Below are 22278 nucleotides of genomic sequence, written 5' to 3'. Positions count from 1 at the left end.
ATGGGTCACCAACTAGAGAAAGTTCTAGAGAGATGCGGCGCTTAAGACAGTGAGCCTCCCCAGGGTGGCCAGTGAGGAGCTGACTGAAGCACTTTGCATGAACTCCCTGCTCCCACCGTCCCGTGGCCTTGGGGACCTGCCACAGGGGTGCGTGACCGCCGCTGCCGCGTGGAGACACTCCCTAAGGGCCGGGCCCCTGTCTTACAGATGAAGGACTCGCTCATCAATCTGCAGAACGGCATCCGTTCCCGGGACTACACGTCCGACAGTGACGAGAAGCGGAGCCATTACCACTGACAAGGCAGGAGAGGGTGACCGCAGAGACCTGTGCAATACGTGTACATAGACCCTATAAATATATATATATATAAATATATATATATACAGAATATAAATATATATATTATATACAGATTTTAAAGAGATCATACCTATGTACCAGGGAGAAGGCGCGGCCCCCACCCCCCCACCCCCCTGTCCAGCCGGAGCACTGGAGGGCTGAGGACAGGGACCTCCTCTTAGCACCCACCTCCCCCATCCTCCTCCTCCCTCCATTTCTCACCGTTCCCTTGCTGGCCACTCTTGGCTCTTGGAAGGGAAGTGTTGCTGAGCCAAAGTCAGGCCTGTGAAGACCCGCGGTCTCGAGAGAAGTCTCGAGGGGGCATTGCTTAAGGTGCTTCATTCCCTGATCCCTTTTTGATTTGTCTCCAAATAAAAGACAACCTGTTCTTCCCCACCCCTTGCTTCCCCAGGCCTTCTCTCGCGAGCCCAGGAGCATGGGGGGCAAGAGTCAAATCCAAACTTCCACCCTGGCGGCCATTGCGGGGGACCCCTCTGAGGCCTGGGTGGGCGGGCAGCATCAGAGGGCCTGGGCACAGAGGCCACGGGCCGGCCCAGGCCGCCCTCTCAGCCGGCCCTGCTCTGCCCTGCGCTGTGCTCTGAGCTGGGCTGGCTGTGGTCCCTTTTTCTCTCTGGTTTTTTCTCCCAGGCTGGATCTGGGAGGAGTGTCACTTTTCTAGTGCCTAAAGTCCTATTGTTTCTCTGTGCCCTAAGAGCACGCTGTCTATTAGCCACGGGGAGGACATTTTTGACCTTGTTAAACCCAGGTTAGTGGTTAGAACCCAAGTCAGATCCGTAGCTCTGATCTTTCGCTGTGAGCTGTGAGTTTGAATCTGGGATGTGCTTCAGGGTGTCCTAGACTCTCCAGGGTGAGCAAGACTTTGAAAGAGAGAGAGAATGCCCTAGGATCGTGGGTGTTGGCAGGCCGTGCCCAGCATTCTGTAGTGAGCGCCCCAGCCCAGCCTCTGTGGGTCCCGGCGTCTTTGGCGTCAGCAGTGGAGACAGCTCCTGAGACCGTGGAAGGAAGGCTTTGGCGCAAGTGCTTGTGTTTGGACAGAAAAGGGGCTCGAAGGAGCCACTACCCACAGGAGGCCGTCCCATCCCATCCTTGTGTCTCTGGGCTTGTTTGTGTGCGTGTGTGCAAATCCTGCAAGTTTCTGGTTCCAGAGAAGTACGAGATTACCAAGAAGTAGAGGGAAGACGCCGAATTAGGAGCGTAAGCCCGCCAGATTTGGCCTACTTGGACTGCTGGCTTTCTCTGATCACGGGAGGCCCTTGTGGGCGCGTCCATGGCCCACATACTACTGGTTTTTTCCGCCATAACCATAGGAATGCTGCCAGCCCTGGGCAGGGCTCATGGACATCCCTGGCGCAGAACCCCGGTTCACCTGGCCAGACGCGCTCCTTCTTCTCCTGGGCCTCTTGACACAAACGGCAGAAGAGCCCAGAGCCCAGCTCTCCCAAAACACCAGCGCCAAGGAGGGAAGATGTTACCGTGACCAACTGCAGCGGCAGGCTTTTCTTAGAATGGCTTGGAACATTGCATTTTCGGAAGTGGAAAGCTTTTGACTTCTTTGGGTCTTGTCTGAGAGCTAGGTCTTGGTATTTTCCAGAGGGACGGTGAGGACGCCGGGTAGCTGCCCGGCCCTCGTCCACGGGAGGAGGGTGGAGAGGTGAGATGCGTCCCACGGAGGCTGCGCATGCCCCACCACAGTCGCTCAGCACGCAGTCCTTCAGCCCGGACTCTGAGGCAGACGCTGGGGACCGCAGTCAGCACCGTGAGCCACACCGAGAAGGAAAGGTGCAGATGCCAAAGAATTGCCCCTGGGAGTAACCCGGGGCCCCAAATCACCCCCAGAACTGTTCAATTGATGGCGTACGTGATCACTGAGCCTCATTATTAAAGATGACGTGAGTCCTACAGAATGGCGTAAAGTGGGTGTGTGCGTGGGGGGAGGGGGTGGCGGGAACAGAGTTGGCACAGAGTCCTGCTGCCGGCACGGCCCGCTCGGGTGTCAGAGGAGCTGCTGGTTTGAACCCCAGAACCCCAGGAGTGATGTGTGTATCTAGGGTGTGTCTCCTTTAAAAAACACCATGGATCTCTTGTGAGATTTCTCTGTGCTTATCGTTATTATCGTGATGGCCGTTCCCGGGCGCGAACCCTCGGCGCTCCACCCGCGTCGCAGCCGCAGCCTTGTTTTGGCTTTGAAACTGGAAAACACAAGAAGTATGCGTTCCCCCGAGAAACCGATTTCCATCCTTAGGCAGTGAGTTGTGAAGAGAAGGCTCAGTGGCTCCTGCAGACAAGCCTGGGGTCAGCCCTGCCGGCGTGGGCGCCTGCGGGCCACCGGCTTTTATTTTAGTTGTAGTTAATAATGGAGGAATGCTGAGGGCCCCGCAGACCTCTCCCTGTGAGGATTCGTGTGGGAGAATGGTCGAGAGGCTGCGCTCAGTCCTAATGTGCAGTTTCTAACCAGATGAAGCACAGCTCCAGGATTATAGACTTCCATTCCGGCTTACTATGGCGGGACCCGCACCACCCGCCTCCCAGCAGCCGTGTAGACAGCTCCTCTGCCTCCCCGGACGAGGGGACCGCGGCCCAGGACCGCAAGGCCAGCCGCTGACGCTGAGCCGGGCGCTGTGGTCAGCCGCAGTGTCCGCGGTGACAGGCGGAGGCCGGCCTCTCTGGGGTGGAAGCTTGCGTTGGCTTCGCTTGCAGGGTAGGCCCCACACCAGGCTGCGCGTCGTGAGTTAGCGTTAGAGGCTCTCTGGTCACTCGTGAGCACTCGGGCAGCGTGCGGGTTTCCCAGAAGCGGAGGTGGCTAGGCGTTGTGCTCGGGGGCTGGAGGGCTTGGGAGGCCCCGCAGCAGACGCCAGAGCCGCCGTCTGTTACCCTGGGAAGGCGTTTCTTCCTCCTTTGGCGAGGAACTGGGAGGAGAGGGTCGGGGACAGAAGAGCACTATCAGGGATGCGCCCGTCCTCCATCTCAGTACCGTGAAGTCTCGTCGCGCCATGGCTCCTCACGGCAGAGGGCAGAGTGGTGTGAAGCCATGCCCAGCCTCACCGGCCTCTCTGGGCTCAACCAGAACCCTCCTTGGCTCGGATCAATTATATAGCATTGGCCAAAGCCCTGCAGTTGGTGTAGGCCCTGGAGGGAACGTGGCCCATAGTCTACGTGCATTGGGGCCGAGTCTGTAGGGTGAGGTCCTGGGAAAATGACCGGCCCTGGCCCTACCCTGCCGTGGTCCGAGGGCCCTTTCTGTGTTGTGCTGCGCGGTGCCCGGCCACCGCCCGCCCCGTCTGCCGGGGGTCTGGGACTGGCCCTGGGGGAATCTCCCTCTGGCCCTGTCCCGGCCTGCAGGAATCCCCATGGACCTCCTTCCAACTCCACCCTACCCGTCTCCCAGCTTCGGGACAACCATCCCCACCCCCAACTTCCAGCAGGCCGGCCGATCCCTTGTCTTTCCAGAACATGCATTCTGGGCTCACGAGGAGGGATGGTTCTGGCTTTGGATTTTTTCCGGAAGGCTGTCTGCCCGTCCTGCTTTGCAGAGTGAGCCGGCAGCGCGTCTGCGTGGGGTGCAGCGCTCCCCTCCTCTGCTGGCCGCCTCACCCACCGGGGCCCCGTCTGCTCCCCGCTTCTGCCCCGTGCGACCACTCAGGGGTCTTGTGACGGCGTGTGGCCAGCCGGATGCTCTCCCCGCCGCACGGAGGGTTGAAGGACATGGCCGCCTCCGCCCCGGGCCTTCTCGCTTCTCTCCACACCGGAGACCTCGCAGCGCGCCAGGCGGTACGGCTGGCTCTGTGGGGACTGGCCCCGGGCGCCGGCGCCGTGTGCGCAGCTGCGCGGGGACCCCTCCCCCCACCGTGTGCGCAGCTGCACGGGACCCCCTCCCCCCACCGTGTGCGGTGCTGCGCGGGGACCCCCTCCCCCCACCGTGTGCGCAGCTGCGCGGGGACCCCTCCCCCCACCGTGTGCGCAGCTGCGCGGGGACCCCCCCCGTTTTGCCAACCAGTATGTGTGGCACCCACATTTCCCTCCCTGCACCAGGGCCAGACCACTGTCTGCAGGGACCACGCCGTCTTCCCCACGGCGGTGCTCTCCCCTCACTCAGCCTGGGCTCCGCGGTGGGGAGGACCGGGCGAGCGGCCCTGGCGGCCCCTGAGCCACGCTGACGGGGCGGCGTGGGGTGGGGGAGGAGAGGGAACAGCGCCCACCCTCACCCCGGCCCCGGACGGGGAAGAACGCGGCCGGTGCAGTGAGTTGTCTGGTTGGCACTGCGCGGGGCCGGCGCCGTGCGCGGGGCCCGGGAAGCTCACTGCTAGAACCTAGAGACGCGCAAGGCCGCCAGCCAAACCTCGGTGAGGCGCCAGCGCCGTGGCCGCGCGCGTGCACTAAAGAGCAGAGCACTGGATCACGCGTGGGCGGTGCGCGTGGCTTCTCGTGTGGCCGCGGTCCTCGTGGCGCGTTCCTGGCGTGCGCGCCTGTGTGCGCGGTGCCCGCCCGGGGCGCGGAGGCCGGATGCGCGTCGTCGCGCCGCCCAGACCTGGTGTGTTGAAGATGTTCTTCTGCAGCGCATGTGACTGCGGGCCTCGCGCTGGCCAGGCAGCCACCTGAATGACGTCCACGGCCCTTTCTGTTCTGTTTTTCAAATAGGGTCTGGCATCGGTGCCTGGCTGACCTGGACCACAATCCTCCTGTTTATACCTCCTGTGCAGCCCGGCCGCAGCAGCACACCACTGCGCCCAGCCTGATTGCTTGGAGTCGGTGACATGTTCCCCATCTGAGCCTCCCCCGCAGACTGATTTTGTTTCGGCTCAGTCTGGGCTACTGTAAGAGCTGTGGTGGCGGAATCCAGTTTCCTGTGGTACTTTTTCCCTTTGGGGAGTCTTGGCACTTCCAGGACGAGGGAAATCAGGAGACGCTTTGCCTTGCATTATGCGCCTCGGGAAGCGGAGGCGAGAGCCCTGCCCCCCATCTCCCCGAGTTCCCTCACCACTGGCGTCTACCACCCGGTCAGCAAAGTTGCTGCTGGGTGAGATGATGTCTCCTGTGTTCTGAATCTTAGTAGAGGAAAAGGGAATAGGCAAGATCACACAGAGCCATGTTTCCTGGTAGACTAGGGAGTGTTTCGGTTCTCTGGGTGTGCTCATAAGGTGTAGGTGCTGGGTGGGGGAAGGGGCTGGAGTCTAGCACGGGGTTCCATGAGGTGCTGAGGGGCGCCAGAGTCTACGCAGCAGACACAGAGCAGAGCAGAGCAGAGCCAGCTTTATTGAGAACAGGAAGGTTATTGAAAGAAAACACTACGAGCAGGCATTAGGCTGGGGGCATGGGTGGTCTCGCAATGTTTCTGGGGTAGGAAATGCAGGAGGTGCTGTGGGGTGACCAGCAGGGAAGATTCCATCTACCGTCGTGCCGAGTTTGCTAGTTGTGTGTGATGGTGGTTCACAAGCACTGGTCAGGGTGACCTCCCTTCCCGCCCCACCCCCTGCCCTCTGCACCCGCCGCACCCTGCCCGTCCAGTCCAGCCAGCAGCGCGGACGCAGGGAGCAAGGACGGAGCAACTCGGGCTCCAGGTGCAGCCGGCATGTGCCCGAGCTGTGGTCAGACTTGCTCACCATCTACCGTGGTACCAGAGGGATGAAGTAGGGTTTGGATGGTGGCATTTTCACGCCCAGGATCTTCGAGTGTAGACGGGTGGTACTGGATGAAGTCGGGGAGTGGATGGTGGGAAGGCCGATGGCAGCACTCCAAGCACTGTCTGCACCCATGTCCAGCGGCCAGCGGCCACGGAGCCGGGGCTCCGTCTGTTCGCAGGGGGAGGCGGGGGCAGGGGTTTCTGTTGTTTTCTCCTCCCATTACTCTTCCGCTTACCGGGAAAGGGGACGGTCAAAGACGTGTCTGAAAAGTTAGCCCTCGGCCCTCCTTCCGGCAAGGCTCTCGGCACAGCCTTCTCTCTTGGCTTTGCTCTCCTCTCTCCCTCACCTCCTGTGTTAGACAAGGCTGTTTTGCAAGGTTTACCTCTGACTTGTGGGCTCCAGCTTTCCTCCTGCCGCAGCCTCCTGATTAGCTGGGACTGGCGTGGACTACTCTTCCCGACGCATGTTTTTATTGTCCTGTGTAGGACTAGAAGGAGACAGAGTACTTTCTCCTCCCCTTCGCCATTCACTGTGGGACATATTTTCCAGTGTATTTCCTCCTTGGGAATTTTCCTTTGCTACTCACAGGTCTAGTTTGACATTGAAGGCACGCCCAAAAACACCTTGAAGAAAAAAAAGCTCTATATGCAAATGGTTGGAGATGAGAATGGAAAGGTAAAGGTCAACAAGCTGTGGAAATGGAGGCTGAGGGAAGGACGGGCACTGGCTGCCAGGTCTCCCCACCCGAGGTCGGAGCTCTGCCACCAGGCTGCGCTGACAGTGTAGGCCCACGAGGCGAGCGAGCGGCCTTGGAGCCCGGCGGGTTACGTTCGCGCGGTGAGGCAGTGGGTTGGGCAGCGCCACCCCCAGCCCCGCGTGGCCCTGGCTGAGCTGTGTTATTGACCATCAGCCTTGGGAAGTCCCAGCGTCAGGACGACAGGTGCGGTTCACAATGGCTCTGGCCCCTGAGAACTCTTCCAAGCCCTTCGATAAGCAACAGCATGCCAGATGAAGCTTCCAGAGCCGCACGTGTGTAGCTGGGCCTTGTGCAGGAATACGGGAAGAGGGAGAAGGGTGAAGACTTAAATAGGCTGGTGATTTATCGTCACGGTCAAGGCTCCCGGGAAGGAGATGAGCTGCAGCTATGGAGAGATGAAGCGCAAACCCAACTCGGGCAATGAGAAAGATCGACTCTCACAGGCACCGTCCTGCCGTCCAGCACGCCGCGCAGTGGTGGGGGAGGGGAAGAAGAGGGTGAGGACTGGCCGGAAGCAAGAGCAGCGAAGAGCTCGGTGGACGTGACTGACACAGAGGGGCAGGAGGTGGCAGTGTCTGGGCAGACGGCAAGCCAGGCTGGAGGTGAGAAGGCTCAGATTCTGGCTCCCACTGATTATCTCTAGTGTCATGATTCAGTAAAGCTGCGTGTTAATTAACGTCCACCCCAAGAGGTCACTGCAGAGGCATAAAATGGCCTCACAAGCCATACGCTCAAATGACAGCATCCACAACGCGAGGGGTTGAAGAGTCAGAAAAAGGAAGAGAAAGGTAACTTGGATAAACAATGCGTGTCATTCAGCTTCATTAGAAATCACTTTGAAGACATTGGGGTGGGGCTTTAAAAAAAAAAGTGATGGGGAAAAGAAGTGCCCGGAACTGGTGGCTCACACCTGTAATCTGAGCTACTCAGAAGGCTGAGATCTAGAGGACCCAAGGCCCAGCCCGGGAAGGAAAATCTGCAAGATGCCACCTCCAAAATAACTGACAAAAAGTTGGGCTGGATTCAAGGCTCAAATGGTTGGGTGCCAGCCAAACAAGCAAGCAGAGCAAGCTTGAGGCCCCGAGTTGAAACCCCAGTGCAGCTAAGCAAGCACGTGCACAAAGAAAGCAGGAAGAGAAAAGCAGTCATGCAGACCACCTCACTGCAAGCTACCTGCCCGGTCCACTGGAACCAAGCAGAAGTGGTGTGGAAGGAAGAGCTTGCTGCTGGGGGCGGGTCTGGACTGGTTGTGACTAGGTAAACCTGTGCTAACCAGACTTGTTTCCTACTGTAACAGTCTATCCCCAGTCTCTGAAGGATAGCGTGGAAAATTACTATTAAGGGTTTTGGATTTATTGCAGTATTTCCTTCTGACTTAGGTGTGTGGGGTCTCATTTCAAGGACATCTCTGGGATGGAAGAGATGGAAAGAAAATGGGCTTGTTACATGCAGCCCAAAGCCCAAGGAAAATGGCCTTGTGTATAAACCTCCCAGCTCCGAGGGGCAGGGCTCTGGCTGGGCCTCAGACACTGCCATCTGGCATCTGCTAAGACCCCCTCCCCTCTCTCATCGCCGGGTATGAAGGGTATTGCCCTTGGATCAGTCTCTAAAGTGAAAATGAGGTTGACTAATATTTTCCCCACTGTTTCTCTGCTCTCTTTAAGGACAGAGAGAAATCCAAACAAGATCAGAAAGGTGTCATGTGACTCCGACGAGCTCCTTAAATTGCCCTTCATCCTTGGTGCCTCAGGACTGAGTCCAGGTCTCCAGAGACCTGTCGGGCTCTCGAGCTGGAGTACTAAGCTCCAGAGAACACCTTAGTCCGTATAGAAGGAGAACCTAGAGAGGCATGCTTCTCTCTGGTGCCGTGAACGGGGGACACTCGACCTCACAGTGCCCCGGTACACAGCAGGCTTTTGCTTTGACCCAGCCGAGTCACTGCTTGCTTCCGTCTCCTGCAGCAATGAGGAAGAGCCGGCCCCGGCCGGGGGAGCGGAGGGACGCACTACCCTCCAGCACTTCTGCAGCACTGGCTGCCCACGGGAGAAATCCGGCTGGAAAAGGCAGGAGAGGGTGAGGTTGAGTCCGAGGAAAATGCCGGCTCCTCCATGGTGGCAGAGTCTTGAGAGGTCGGGAGTGAAAGGTCAGACGCGGTGGATGCACGCCGCGTGGGCAGGGGAGAGGTGCGGCTGCAGCGAGGGCGGGCTGGGCTGGGCCTCCTCCTGCTGCCCTCCACCTCTCGAACTCTGGAAATCCTGTCCTTGGGTGCGGAGGCCACCTACCAACGACAAAACAACTCACTGAGAACTTCTGGCCCCGGTAGAATCCAAACATGTGCTGTGCTCAGAGAGGGAGCAGGAGAGGATCGGATGCTGGGGAGGCGGGGGGGGGGGGTGAGGGGGGAGGGGAATGAGGTTTCCCCACGGCTCAGGTCACCCCTGAAGGACTGGACACCTGAGCATCAACCAAAGAACCTCAAGGGTGGGGATAACCTGGCCTAAGGAGCTAGACGTGAAGTCACTGGGCTGCGGGTGCCCCAGCAGCCCAGACCCCGCAGTCCCCGCCCCTCCACGTCCTGGATGTCACCTGGAGCCACCGCGAGGCCCTGGCGCTATTCCTCCACGGGGACCGCGGCGTTCTCCTTGTGCTCCGACGGGATGGCAAGGTAGTCAGACCTACAGGTGGGCAGGGAGGAGAGCGTGGCTTGCTCGTGGATCAGACGGACATGGAGCCTGCAGGTATCAGTCTGGGAGCATACTGTGAGATGGTCTGTGAAGAATGACGTCTCCCTTGTGTCCATGAGACACACCAGGGCACTGCCTGAGACGCCTCCCCTTGAGTTCCTCATCTCAAAGCTGCCTGGATCACAGGAGTCCTATCAACTAAAATCCAAGTACCATGAGGCCAGGTTTCTGGTTACTAATTCTCGAGACTCTTTTATGCTTCTATGTGGAGTCAGGGTAAATTTCCTGGACTTGCCTCTGGTCGATGTGGATGGGTCACAGCTCTCTGGGATTCTGGTTCTTCTGAGGGTCTTAGTCCTGTATGGACCCAATCTAGTACTTCCTAAGCCTGGGCACTTCCTGTCTAAGCATGAGCATTTCTAAGCAATTAAGAAATCACAGCCTGCTTCAGCATAATTTTTTTTATCTGTATATGATCATATATATTTTTTTACTTTCCTGAGGTCATAGATATTGTGTAAAATAGGGTTTTATTTATGACTTAGTGCCAGTACTAGGCCTTGAACTCGGCCTTGCGCTCTCCCTTGGCTTTGCATTCTACCATTTGAGTCATACCTCTGCTTCTGGCCTTTTGCTGGTTAGTTGGAAGTAAGAGTCAAATGGGCTTTTCTGCCCAGGCTAGGTTCAAGCCATAATGCTCAGATCTCAGCCTCCTGAGTAGCCAGGACTAGAGCTGCGCGTGCAGCATCGTACGCAGCGTTTCACACACGTTTCCAGGTGTTACCAGCCCTGGCTTTCCAGGCTGTTGCCTGAGTGACCCTGAGGTCTGTGTTCTCTTCTGTCTTTCCTCTCCCCACTCAGCCTGCCAGTGTGGTCCCTTAGACCCTTCTCTCTCGTGTCCCTCATTTCTCGTATGTGCTCTTGAGGGACCGGGGTCTTGGTGGAATGAGGGAGGTGTGGGCTGGACAGGAGAAGTTTACAGCCCCCGGGTGGGGTCTTCAGTGGCTTCGAGGTTCTAAGGGAAGAACGCGGGACTCGGGGTAGCGCCCTGGAGGAACCAGCTGACCACCACACAAGGAGTGAGAACGGATGTGAGGGACAGGGAGACTAGGTTCAAATCCCACCGTCTCCATTCACTGTGCCCAACCCCAGCAGGCCACTTGACCCCTGCCTGCTGCTGGGGACTGTATGGGCTGCTGGGTGGCAGCGGCGGCTGGTCCTCTCCTCACTGGCTAAACGCAGGCCAGCGTGCAGCAGGGATGGGCTGGCAAGGGTCTGCGGGCAACTCTCCCCGTTTGCTGTTGCTCATCTGTAAATGGGGGCAATCGTGTTGCCTGCGTGGTGGGCTGTCCTGACGGATGCCCAGCCATCTCCTCGCCCCTGACAGCTCTCACCATGACTTCGGTGGCTCTGGACTCACGCGTTCTCTTGGGCTGCCTCCTCGGCCTTCGAGACCTTTCTGTAGCAGTATATCATCTCAATGAGCAGCCACAAGGTGAGGAAGACCAGCAGGATGTACATCATGATCTCCGAGACCACAGAGGTGAAGTCCTCTCCAGCTGCGAGGAGGAGGAGGAAGAGATTCAGATGTGTGTCCCACATACCCGCACCTGCCGTGGGGGCCTGTTCTGTGTGCACCAGTACTGGGGCCTGAACTCGGCGGCGCCTCCTCTCGTCTGGCTGCTTGCTCACAGCTGGTGCTTTCCCACTCCAGCCATGCCTCAATCCAGTACTTTTTTTTACTGGTTAGTTGGAGACAGTCCCTTGGATTTTTTGACTTTAACTTTGATCCTCAGATCTCAGCCTCCTGAATAGCTAGGCTTACAGGTGTGAGCACTGGTGCTGGGCTAAGTCTGGCTTAACTGAGCATCAACGCTTAAAGGAGCTCCAGCTTTCACTGGCTTTCACTGGCTGCTTCATTCAGGGTTCCACCCCGGAAGCTGTTCTCGGGGTTGTTTGTTCTTAGTGGTGGCACTAGGGTTTGAATGCAGGACCTTGTGCTTGTTAGGCAGGCGTTCTACCCCCTTGAGCCATGCCTCCATGCCCCTTCTCAGTGGTTTCAGTTCCTCTAGGTAAAGAGGCTTTAGATTTCTATTCAGAACAGGAGCCAAGAGCCTAAGGCCAGGAAGAGTCCAACTTGAACAGAAAGGCCCGGGGATGGGGGATGGGGGAGATGGGGTCGCCACCTCTGAGCAACCAGAGGATGGTGAGGGTCCCATGGGAGGCTGCCAAGGGACCACAAGGACAGCAGGGAAGAAAGGAGAAGACACACAAAAGGCGGGTGGTGGCGTGAGGTGGGAGGAGGGCAGGCCGCTGGGGTGGGTAAATGGATTCTGCCCCCGCCTCCCTCTCCCTTTCACACCCGTGAGCCAGCCCCTCACTCACGGCCCCAGAGCTCCCTCCCTCCTCCCTCAACATGACAGACAGCACCCAACCCACTGAGTTCGCACCTGCAGCTTTGAGTCTGGCGGCCTGTATTTGAGAACGCCTCCCGGGGAGCCTCCACACTTCTTTCCAACTGAACCATCCAAGCAGCTCTGAGGTTCTAATAACAACCCTGTCTCCCCTCTCTTCTTACCCAAGGCTGCCTGGCTGCCTGGCTAGCTCACTCCCCCCGGGCCAGGGGGCCTCTGGAGGCAAAGGCCTCGGAGTGGCATCTACCTAGATCTAGAAGGCCGCAGCCAACAGTTCCGGAGGTTGAACAGCAGAGGGCGCCAGGCTCCGGTCCCCAGAGAGGAGCGGGCGAAGTAAACAGGAGAGGAATGGAACTTTTGAAGAGAAGCTACTCCAGAGAGCCGCCAGCCGCGCCCTGCTGCTCACCGCGGACACGGAGAGGGGCAGGGACTCACCCCTGCACTCGGGTGCTCTGAGCATTTTCTGCCTCCATAAGGGATCCACCTTCCACTTTGATCTTGGTGTACCTGCATCTTCTCTGCCATTCACTCTCAGGACGGGACAACCTTCACCTCTTTATTTTTCCCCACAATATGACTTAAAAACATCGACTGCGTCTGGGCGGTCAGGGATCCTGGGTCACTGCTCTAGGCAGGATGCTGACTTTGACCTCACTTGCTTTTTTTCATGACCCAGGCCGCAATGAGCTCACCCTTCTATGTCTAAGGGCAGCCATGATGCTAAGAACATGCTAGGAACATGCTAAGGACATGACTGAGCGGCCGCTGGGAGCGGCCCCTGGTTTCGCTGATCACACGCTGGCGTGTGAAGACACATTTGCAAGGAGCTGGAAGCACAGCTCCCGGGCCCGCTGGTGAGACTACAGGAGGGAATGAGGAGCTGGGCGTCCTGCCTGGGTTCTGGGCTTGGACCGTGTTCGACTCACAGACACGGCCGACGCCAGAGGCGTCCGCAGACGGTGCCCTCGGACAGCTCTCGAGGGTCACTTCCAGCCAAGAATGGATATATGAGAAGAAAAATGCCACAGGTGGCGAAGGGTGATGATTGCGGCAGAGAAAGCCAGACGCCAAAGCCAAAAAAAGAGATGGTTCAGAGAGCGCGCTCACAGCGTCAGCATTCCCGGGCGGTCTGCTGGACGGTGCAAATTCTACAGAATCAGAAAGTGTGTGTTCTAAGAAGCCCAGCGTGAAGGGCGGGTGTGGTGTCGGCCTGGGGCACCCCGTTCTCAGTATGGGGGGGAGCGAGGCGGGGAGCCACAGTGCAAAGCCAGCCCCACAAACCCTGCCTGAAAAGCAGTGACAGCGGCGAGGGCCTGGGTGAGGCTCGACTAGCAAGCACAGGCACGAGTTCGAGTCCCACTACCCCAAGAAATAAAAATGAACTACTGCATCTGGCTCTGGGGCTTGCTGAACCCTGAGAGCTCTGCTTTGGCGCTGTCGCTGGCTTCCGGGTGGGAAGGGAGAGAACTTGTAGATAACCCCACGGCTTCTCTGAGCGTCCACGCAGGCCCCGGCTGAGGGAAGCGCCCTCCACCGCTGGCTCTCGGCCCCCGCTGTCCTCGGAGCCTTGGCGGGGCAGAGGGGCGGCGGTGAGGCAGCGGGGGGGGGGGGGAGCAGGGCCCTCCTGCAGCCCGCAGCGTCCGCCAGCCCCCCGCCCCCCACCGCCCGGCCCTCCGCCTCACCTTCCTCCGTGACCCGGAGGGGAATCAGCCGCGTGGTCTTCACAAAGGGCCGATGTGCCTCAAACTCGAACTCGCGGGACACGTTGCAGGTGTAGAGCCCCGAGTCGTTGAGGGTGACGTTGAGCACGGTGATGGACACGTCCTGCAGGTCCTTGCTCCCGTTCCACTGCAGCCGCCCCTGGAAGGGGCTCTCCACCTCCTGGTGGCCATTCCGATACTCAAAGATCTGCAGGCAGAGGAGCGGGGCAGGTGGAGCCAGGAGAGGGGGCAGGGGGGAGGGGGCGGGGGCTGGGGGGAGGGGGCAGGGAGGAGAGGAAGGGCAGGGGGCGGGGCAGGGGCGTGAAGGAAAGGTGGGAGGGGCAGAAGGGGCCATGTCCCCAGGAGAGCCACACTGCGGCAGGGGTGGAACGGTAGCGGAGAGGAGGCAGACAGGTGTCGACAGGGGACCCACAGGGGAGAGGCGGGGAGGGGTGAGTGGGGAAAGCCTGGCAGGAAAAGCCAGGGGAGAAGGGGGAAGGAGGGAAGGTGGCTGGTGCTTTCTGGGGCCCAGGAGCAGGGGCAGAGGAGGGGCAGCAGGAGGTGGGCAGGAAGGCGGAGCGGGAGGCATGGCGGCCCAGCCTGGTGGCCCTGGGCAGGCGGCAGCTGGCCTGGCCAGGGCAGGACCCAGGGTCCCCCGCTGCCCCTGGACATCTGAACCTCAGGTTTTCATGTTGGGCCCAAGGACTGAAATTCCTTCGTTTTCCGAAGGACTCGTGCCACCGTGCCCCTCAAGGGTGCGCACCAGCTGCGGCTGGACCAGTAGGATTTCCCCGGCAAGGTCTCCATTTCCTGCTCTGCCAGGAAGGTAAAGGGCGCTGCCAAAATGGCTGGGCACTGTCCCTGGGCTTTTCAGCTCAAGGCTGGTGCTTGACCACTTAGGCCACACTCTACCTCCAGCTTTTTGCTGGACTTTCCCGTGTGGGCTGGCTCGAAGCTGCCATCCTCAGATCTCAGCCTCCTGAGCAGCTGGGATGATGGGCGTGGCAGGGCGCGGGCATCCTTGGCGCTCCAGTCGCTGTCTGGGGGGGGGGGGGCCTGCGCTGCGTCTACAGGGAGGCTCTGCTCTGCTCTGCTCTGCTCTGCGCTCCCTAACCACGTCCCGGGACTGCGGGGAGGACGGGACAGACCAGAGGCCGCAGGACAGGCGCTAGCACACCCAGGCTCTAAGCAGGGCTCCTCGTGCTCCCCTCCCTCCTCCCAGCCAGGGCTGCCTCGGCGGCCGGCCTCTGCCTGCCCGCGGCTGAGCTGAAGGAAGAGAGGCCGCGTGGGAGCCGGGGAGCGGCCGCACAGGCCGGGACATACAAGGAAGTCTTTACCGCCCTCCGGCCTGTAGAACCACTCGACCACCGTGGTGGCCTCCACCTCCTCCCTCTTCATGCAGGAGATGCAGCGCAGCTTCATGGGCTCGCCCTGGACCGCCTCCGTCTCGGAGGGCACCTCCACGCACACGGGGAGGCAGACCCCAGCTGCAGAGGGGGCAGGGAGGAGGGGCAGAGAAGGGAGGCGTGAGGCCGGGCGTGGCCTCGCGCACAGCGCACGGGCGGATGCACAGACGGACGCACGGGCGGACGGATGACGCTCGCCGGGTCTCCCCGTCCAGGCGGGGCACGGGCCTGGCTTCCAGCCAGCAACCCACCAGCCACGGAGTCCTTCCACCCTGCGCCACACCCACGGCCACACGGGCGTGTGCATGAAAGGACCTGGCGGAGCTCTAACCACTTCCAGGCCTCTACCCAGGGCCAAGCAGCGCAGCAGGCGCTGTGTTGCTGGGCGGCGCGGCTCCTTGCCGCTGGGCGGGCCTGGCACACGCGTCTGGAAAGGTGGACGCGACTGTGTTGTTTGTTGTCTGAGACTCCAAGTTCTCTAAAGCTGTCGGGAGATCTCACCCTATCTGCACTTTAGGAAAAGGAGGGGGGGTAATGTGGGGGTGAGGCCTGGCGAAAGGCACCAACCCGAGGCAGGTCAGACAGTGCCACACCTCGCGTGCCCCCGGGGATCCTGTCACAGGTCCTGCCCTCCAGACGCGCAGACCCACGTGGGCAAGGCGAGTGTACCAGATCTCAGACTCAGGCTTAATCCAAAGTGGGGCACAGCTGGCAATAAAACAAACGCAAATGTGGGCGGCACTGACAGGCAGAGGCGGAAGGAGTTCCGCGGTGTTCAGAACAAATCTGCACGGTCGGAACCTGCCAGGGACATGGCATCTCACAAAAGGAAGCTGTGTGCAGCCGCCGTGCCCACGGGGGAACAAGACGCTGAGGGCCTGCGGGCAGGGTCTGGTGAGAAGGAATGCGTGCGTGTGTGTGCATGTGTGCGTGTGCATGTGTGCACACTCATGTGGCGTCCAGCATGGACAAAGAACATAGTCATTTAAAAAAATGGAAAGATCAAGCCGGGCGCCAGTGGCTCACGCCTGTCATCCTAGCTACTCAGGAGGCTGAGATCTGAGGATCTTGGTTCAAAGCCAGCTCAAGCAGGAAAGTCCTTGAGACTCTTATCTCCAATAAACCACTAGAAAACCAGAAGTGGCGCTGTGGCTCAAGTGGTAGAGCGCTCACCTTGAGCTTAAGAGCTGAGGGACAGTGCCCAGGCTCAGAGTTCAAGCCCCATGACTGAGACACACACACAGACACACACGAAGGTGATTTAGCCTATTAAGTATTTGTGGGGGGAAAAAAACGAGAAAGAAGAATAGGCTGTGTTAATGGCTGCTATATTTAACCAAAGAGAACCAACTCTTGTGCTATCACCAAGTCTCTGTCCATTGTCACACTGCCTTTCCCAAGATCGCTCTAGAACACTTCCTTTGCAGTAAGAGGTCTTCATTAGAATATAATTACCAAAAGAGGTCATACATGAGAGGTGCTGTGGCTCAAAGTGGTACAGCACTAGCTTTGACCTAGGGACAGCACTAGGCCCTGAGTTCAAGCCTCACAACCAAAAACAACAAAAACAAGTTATTTGCTGGCCCCCAGTGGCTCACACCTGTCATCCTAGTTACTCAGGAGGCTGAGATCTGAGGATCACGGTTCAAAGCCAGCCCAGGCAGAAACAGTCATGAGACTCTTATCTCCAATAAAACGCACCAGAAAACCATAAGTGGAGCTGCGGCTCAAGTGGTAGAGCGCTAGCCTTGAGCTGAAGAGTTGAGGGACAGCGCCCAGGCCCAGAGTTCAAGCCCCACAACCAAAAAAAAAAAAAAGATGTCAGGAATGGGCTTATTTTTAGACGTCAACATCCTGAAATGATTTGCCCTCTCAGATGAACAGTTATGCTGCTGGGCCTGGAACGGGCAAGATGGGGAGCTGTGGAAGAGCAGGCCTGCAGAGGCCGGTCCAGAAGGCACAGGAGCTAAACGGAAGGGGGAGGCCAGGGAAAGCCGAGGGCATCGGGGATGAAGGCTAGGACGGGGGTCTGTGTGCCCACCGCGGTCTAGAAGAGGCCAGGCAACACTGGAGTCAGCAAAGAGCTGCACCTTGCTGCTCCCCGAGTCCACGGTCTCCTCCCTGACTCACCACCCACAGCACTGCCACAGGGAGTAAAGGAAGCAGTGAAGATCGCTTTGTAAGCTGCTTCAGCCGCAGGTGGAGGGCTTAAAACTATCACGTGACAATAAAAGAAATAAGGGAACTTCTCTTTCCTTTCGTGCAGAAGGTCCTCAGAAAGTTGTTTCCGCACTTTGTGGGCGTTCTATGCAAATATGGCTTGAAAAGAAGAAGTACATTAACGCCAACTTATTTCCAGAATTCCAATCCCATGCAAGCCAAGTGAACTTGCATTTGTGAGTGGGGATCATTTTCTTAGTCCTAGCACTGTTGGATAAAGGGATGCTAGCGATCATCTGTGCCAACTTCTAAAGTCTACCTATGAGGAGGCAGCTATGTTGTTTTGTTTTTGTTTGCCAGTTGTAGGTCTTGAACTCAGGGCCTGGGCACTGTCCCTGCGCTCTTCCTACCACTTTGAGCCACAGTGCCACTTCAGTTCTCTGCTCCTTAATTGGAGATCAGGGTCTCACAGACTTTCCTGCCCGGGCTGGCTTTGAACCGCGATCCTCAGATCTCAGCCTCCTGAGTAGCGAGGATGGCAGGCGTGAGCTAGAGCTTCAGGTTTCACCTGGCAACGCAAAGGACAGAGACGCCAAGCTGCTAGGTGCATCACTGCATGGCGGCACGCTGGTCCCCGCCACTCTAATCCAGGGGAGGACTCTCACTCAAAACGTGGAAAGAAAAGTCTCCCCTCCATCTGCACCCCCAGCCTCTCAGCCTCTCGGCGCGGGCCTCCCTGGGGAGGCTGCGGCTCCGCTCCCCTCGGGTCTCCTGTGCCCTCGGGGCGCGCGGCGGGAAGGCTGCCCTTGGGGCTTGGTGTTATTCTTCCCGTCCGTTCCGCGGGGAGCCCGGCCGGGCCCCGGTGGCGCAGCCGCCACGCCGAGGCCTCCGGCGGGGCCCGGAGTGACCGCGGGCCTACGCCAGGGGTGGGCGCGGGCGGGGCGCGGCCTCCGCCCAGAGACGCCGAGGTCGCGCAGGCCACGCGGCCACTACAGGCCCCGGTCCCGCTCGGATTCCACGCACGCGCCGCTGCGCTCCCGCACACGTGCGGGCTCCCAGGCCCAGGCGGCCGGTCACGCCCGGCCCCGCCCCGCCCCGCCGCCCAGGCCCGCAGCGGACCACAGGGGCGTCCACCGGGGACCAGCGGCCCCGGGCCCGGCCCCAGGCCGGCGAGCGGCGGGCGGCCCGGCGGGCTTCCCGGTGGCGCTAAGCGGACCCGCGGGCGGCGGGGCCCGGGGCCCCTCTCCCGGCTCCCGGAGCCGGCGCCGCCCTCCGGAGCCCGGCCCCGGCCCCGCGCCCCGCGCCCGACCGCGGCCGGCGCCCACCTGATGCCCGCGGCGGGCCGCACTTACCCCAGGAGGCGAGCAGCAGGGCGGCCGCGGGGAGCGGCGCGGCGCGGGCGCGCATCCCGTCGGCGGGGTCGCGCGGCCCGGCAAGGCTGCGCGCGCCGCGATCCTTCCAGAACGCCTCCGGGACGAGCGGGGGCCTGGATCGGGCCCGGGCCCGGCTCAGCACCGCGGCCAGCGGCCTCCCCGCGCCCCCGCGCTGCGCGGCCCGGCCCGGCTCCGCCCGCGGCGGCCCTCGCGGGGCCTAGGAGGCCGGGCCGTCGAGGGGGTCCATGGCCGCCCGCCGGGCCGCCGCGGCGCGGAGCTCGGGGCTGGGCGTGTCCCCCGGCCGCGGGATCCGCCCTCGTCGGCTCCGGACGCGGGGCCCCGGCTCGCGGGGGACAGCGGGGCCGAGGGACGGAGGCGCCCGGGGGCGGCGCGGCCGGAGACGAGCCCCTTCCCCTGCAGCGCGGTCCGCGGCCGCTCCGGCCCCTCCTCGGCGAGCGCCGTCGGTCTGGACATGCGCGGGGGCTCCGCCCGGCCCGCGCGACCCTCCCCCGCCGCGGCCACGCCCCCCACCCCGCGCGGGGCGGAGCCGGCGCCGAGGACGCGCGGGGTCCCCCGGGGCCCCCGCCGCGGTGACGTCACCGCGGCCCAGAGCCGGGCTCCGGCGTCTCCCGCGCCCCCGCCCCGCGCCCCCGCCCCGCACACCCCCCCGCACCCCCCCCCCCGTTCCCCCTCTCACCCTCACCCTCCCAGGCCAGCCTAGGGCCGGCATCAGGTGAACTGGTTCCCAGCGCCTCGAGCGCGAGACGCACCTGTTCCCCAGTCCACCCGCGGTCGAGGAGCGGCGCCCCATCCCTGCGCCCCCCCCCGGCCCGCGCCCCCCCCCCCCCGCCTGCGCCCCCTCCGCGCCTGCGCCACCCCCCGGCCTGCGCCCCCTCCGCGCCTGCGCCCCCCCCGGCCTGCGCCCCCTCCGCGCCTGCGCCCCCCCCCGGCCTGCGCCCCCCCATCCCTGCGCCCCCCCCGGCCTGCGCCCCCCTCCCCGCCTGCGCCCCCCCGGCCTGCGCCCCCCCCGGCCTGCGCCCCCCCCGGCCTGCGCCCCCTCCGCGCCTGCGCCCCCCCCCGGCCTGCGCCCCCCCCCCCCGCCTGCGCCCCCCCTCCCCGCCTGCGCCCCCCCCGGCCTGCGCCCCCTCCGCGCCTGCGCCCCCCCCGGCCTGCGCCCCCCTCCCCGCCTGCGCCCCCCTCCCCGCCTGCGCCCCCCCCGGCCTGCGCCCCCTCCGCGCCTGCGCCCCCCCCCGGCCTGCGCCCCCCCCCCGCCTGCGCCCCCTCCACGTTGCTCTTAACACTCGTTTCCCAGCAAGAGGGCGGTGGCGTCTGGATCCTGGGCATCGGCCGGCCGCAGCCGCGACGCAGATGGGAGGCTGAAGTTGGCTTCACCAAACTCTCGGGCCCAGGCACGCGTGACCCTGCTCCTGTGCGTGCTGACCCCCGCTCATGTGGGGTGCTGACCCCCCCCCACTCATGTGGGGTGCTGACCCCCCCCGCTCATGTGGGGTGCTGACCACCTCCCCGCTCATGTGGGGTGCTGACCCCCCGCTCATGTGGGGTGCTGACCCCCCCCCCGCTCATGTGGGGTGCTGACCCCCCCCCCGCTCATGTGGGGTGCTGACCCCCCCCCCGCTCATGTGGGGTGCTGACCCCCCCCCCGCTCATGTGGGGTGCTGACCCCCCCCGCTCATGTGGGGTGCTGACCCCCCCCCGCTCATGTGGGGTGCTGACCCCCCCCGCTCATGTGGGGTGCTGACCCCCCCTGCTCATGTGGGGTGCTGACCCCTGCTCATGTGGGGTGCTGACCCCCCCCGCTCATGTGGGGTGCTGACCCCCCGCTCATGTGGGGTGCTGACCCCCCCCCGCTCATGTGGGGTGCTGACCCCCCCTTCCCCCATGTGGGGTGCTGCCCATGCCCCCCCACGTTTGTCCATTTGAAGGCCCAAGGAAGTGCTGGCGTACTTCATCCCCCCACGTTAGAAACGTGGCATACCGTTTGCGTTTAAAGCCAGCTTCCGCCATCCACGCATCCGTGGAGCTTCATTGCCTCTTCCTTTTTTTCTTCCTTTTTTCTTTTTTTTTTTTTTATTTTGGGTCGGTCGTGGGGCCTAAACTCTGGGCCTGGGCGCTGTCCCTCAGCTCTTCAGCTCAAGGCTATCGCTGTACCACTTGAGCCACAGCGCCACTTCCAGTTTTCGAGTGGTTCATTGGAGATAAGAGTCTCACGAACTTTCCTGCCCCGGCTGGCTTTGAACCCCAATCCTCAGATCTCAGCCTCCTGAGTAGCTAGGATTATAGGCGTGAGCCACCGGCACCCGGCTCAGTGAGACTCTTATCTCCAGTTAGCCAGCAAAAAGCCGCAAGTGGAGCTGTGGCTCAAATGGTAGAAAGCTAGCCTTGAACAAAAAGCTCAGGGACAGCGCCCTGTATTCAAGCCCCAGGACTGGCAGAGGAGGAGGAGGAGGAGCAGCTGCTGCTCAGGGGGGGGGCTTCCACACTGATGCTTATAGTTTCAGAGATGTTGACCCATGAGGAAGCCGCAGAGAGGCAGAGGCAGAGCAAAGCTGATCTAATGGTAGCAACAGGAAGCGGCACAGCAGGGAACAGCAGGAAGCAGGTGAAGAAGACAGAGCGCTGGCCACACGTCCTGCGGGACCCACTTCCTCCAGTGAGGCGCCATCTTGCACACTTCCACCATCTCCCATTTTGACCCCATCAGGCAGATGAAGCCCTTGGTGCCACGCCGGAGTTCTGGTGGACGGGACCCTGTGCCGAGAGGAGCGAGGGAAGAGTGAAGCGTGGAAGCCAAAATCAATACAAGGATCAGAAGAGGTCTGTCAGAGACATGAGAGAGCCCTGCAAGGTGGGCTGCCAGACAGGCCAAGAGAAAAGAGAGGCCCAGGGCCGTGCTAGCTGTGCTCAGAGACTGAGAAGAGGATGGCACGGAGCGTCTTCGGGGGAGGGAACAGCATGAGGAACAGCGTGCTGGAGGGGGGTGAATGGCATCTGACACGTGCAGGGAGGGGGATGTGGGAAGGACAGCAATAATGAATCTGACCTGAAGGCTCACACAGGGGGATGGTACCACCAGGTACCAGGAGCCCTGTTACCCCTGACTGCTGGAGGGGGCGGGGCGGGGGACTGTGGGAGAGGCAGGTGGTCTCAGCCATGGGGTCCCCCTCTGGAAACCCAGAGAAATGCCAAGAGGAGCATTTGAAGATCAAGAGGTAGCTGAAGTCCGAGTCAAGACGGGAAGTGCAGCGACCTGCCTTTGCCATTCTGAGGAGACTTTGAACAGCAGGGCATCCCGCCGCCGCTGGACAGGGGAGGGAAGAAGGGTTTACACCATAGCTAGGAACACCGGGAATTAAGCCCCATGGGGTCTCCAGGCCGTTCCCTCATCCGGCCTGCCAGCCTGCTGTGCACTGCTGTCACAGCAAAGGATGCTGGGATGAGAACTGGAAACGGGGACCTGGTGATGGAACTATGCAGACCCTTCCTGGATTCACACGGGGGAACCCAATGGTGAGAGGATCAAGGCATCCAGCAGATGGCTTGCATTTCAGCCAGGATTCAGAGGCTCACGCCTGTAATCCTAGCTTTTCTAGAGGCTCTGATGGAAGACCAAAGCCAGGCCCGAAGCCCTGCACCCTTGGCTCACGCCTATAATCCCACCTGCTCAGGAGGCTGAGATTTGAGGATCAGGGTTCAAAGACAGCCCCAGCAAGAAAGTCCTTGAGACTCCTATCTTCAGCTCAAGGCTAGCGCTCTACCACTTGAGCCACAGCGCCACTTCTGGTTT

General features: G+C 61.2%; 2 protein-coding genes across 14 annotated transcripts in view; one reads left to right on the top strand and one right to left on the bottom strand.

The window, feature by feature from the left end:
• LOC138809989 (protein Aster-B) overlaps positions 1 to 2427 on the top strand; it is a 169462-nt gene extending 167035 nt beyond the window's left edge. For 10 of the 13 annotated variants that reach the window (XM_069997236.1, XM_069997220.1, XM_069997218.1 and 7 more), the window contains one exon: positions 208 to 2426. In XM_069997236.1, coding sequence (XP_069853337.1) covers positions 208 to 297 — 90 coding nt within the window. In that variant the 3' untranslated portion in view covers positions 298 to 2426. Of the gene's footprint in view, positions 1 to 207 lie in introns of all 13 variants that reach the window. The other 3 variants (XM_069997216.1, XM_069997214.1, XM_069997259.1) reach the window with 2 other exon arrangements.
• Positions 2428 to 5592: 3165 nt separating this feature from the next.
• On the bottom strand, positions 5593 to 18936 carry LOC138809980 (sodium channel regulatory subunit beta-3). The gene is made up of 6 exons (XM_069997206.1): positions 18453 to 18936; positions 14858 to 15021; positions 13517 to 13742; positions 10841 to 10979; positions 9323 to 9411; positions 5593 to 9014 (listed from the first exon to the last, which is right to left on the bottom strand). The coding sequence occupies exons 1-5, from the start codon at positions 18505 to 18507 to the stop codon at positions 9348 to 9350; spliced, it is 648 nt and encodes a 215-aa protein (XP_069853307.1). The 5' UTR covers positions 18508 to 18936; the 3' UTR covers positions 5593 to 9014; positions 9323 to 9347.
• Positions 18937 to 22278: the final 3342 nt, after the last annotated feature.

Source organism: Dipodomys merriami, unplaced genomic scaffold (genome assembly GCF_024711535.1).
Source record: "Dipodomys merriami isolate MVZ:Mamm:240054 unplaced genomic scaffold, mDipMer1.0.p SCAF_103, whole genome shotgun sequence".
Lineage (NCBI taxonomy): Eukaryota > Metazoa > Chordata > Mammalia > Rodentia > Heteromyidae > Dipodomys > Dipodomys merriami.
The sequence above is the reverse complement of the archived record's forward strand: the minus strand, read 5'-3'. Positions and strand labels throughout refer to the sequence as shown.

Coding starts and splice junctions, on each gene's coding strand:
- LOC138809980 (XM_069997206.1), bottom strand. CDS start 18,507: ATGCGCGCCCGCGCCGCGCCGCTCCCCGCGGCCGCCCTGCTGCTCGCC. Junction 15,022..18,452: donor CCTGCTGCTCGCCTCCTGGG/GTAAGTGCGGCC, acceptor CCCCCTCTGCAG/CTGGGGTCTGCCTCCCCGTG. Junction 10,980..13,516: donor CCTCCGGGTCACGGAGGAAG/GTGAGGCGGAGG, acceptor TCCTCCTCGCAG/CTGGAGAGGACTTCACCTCT.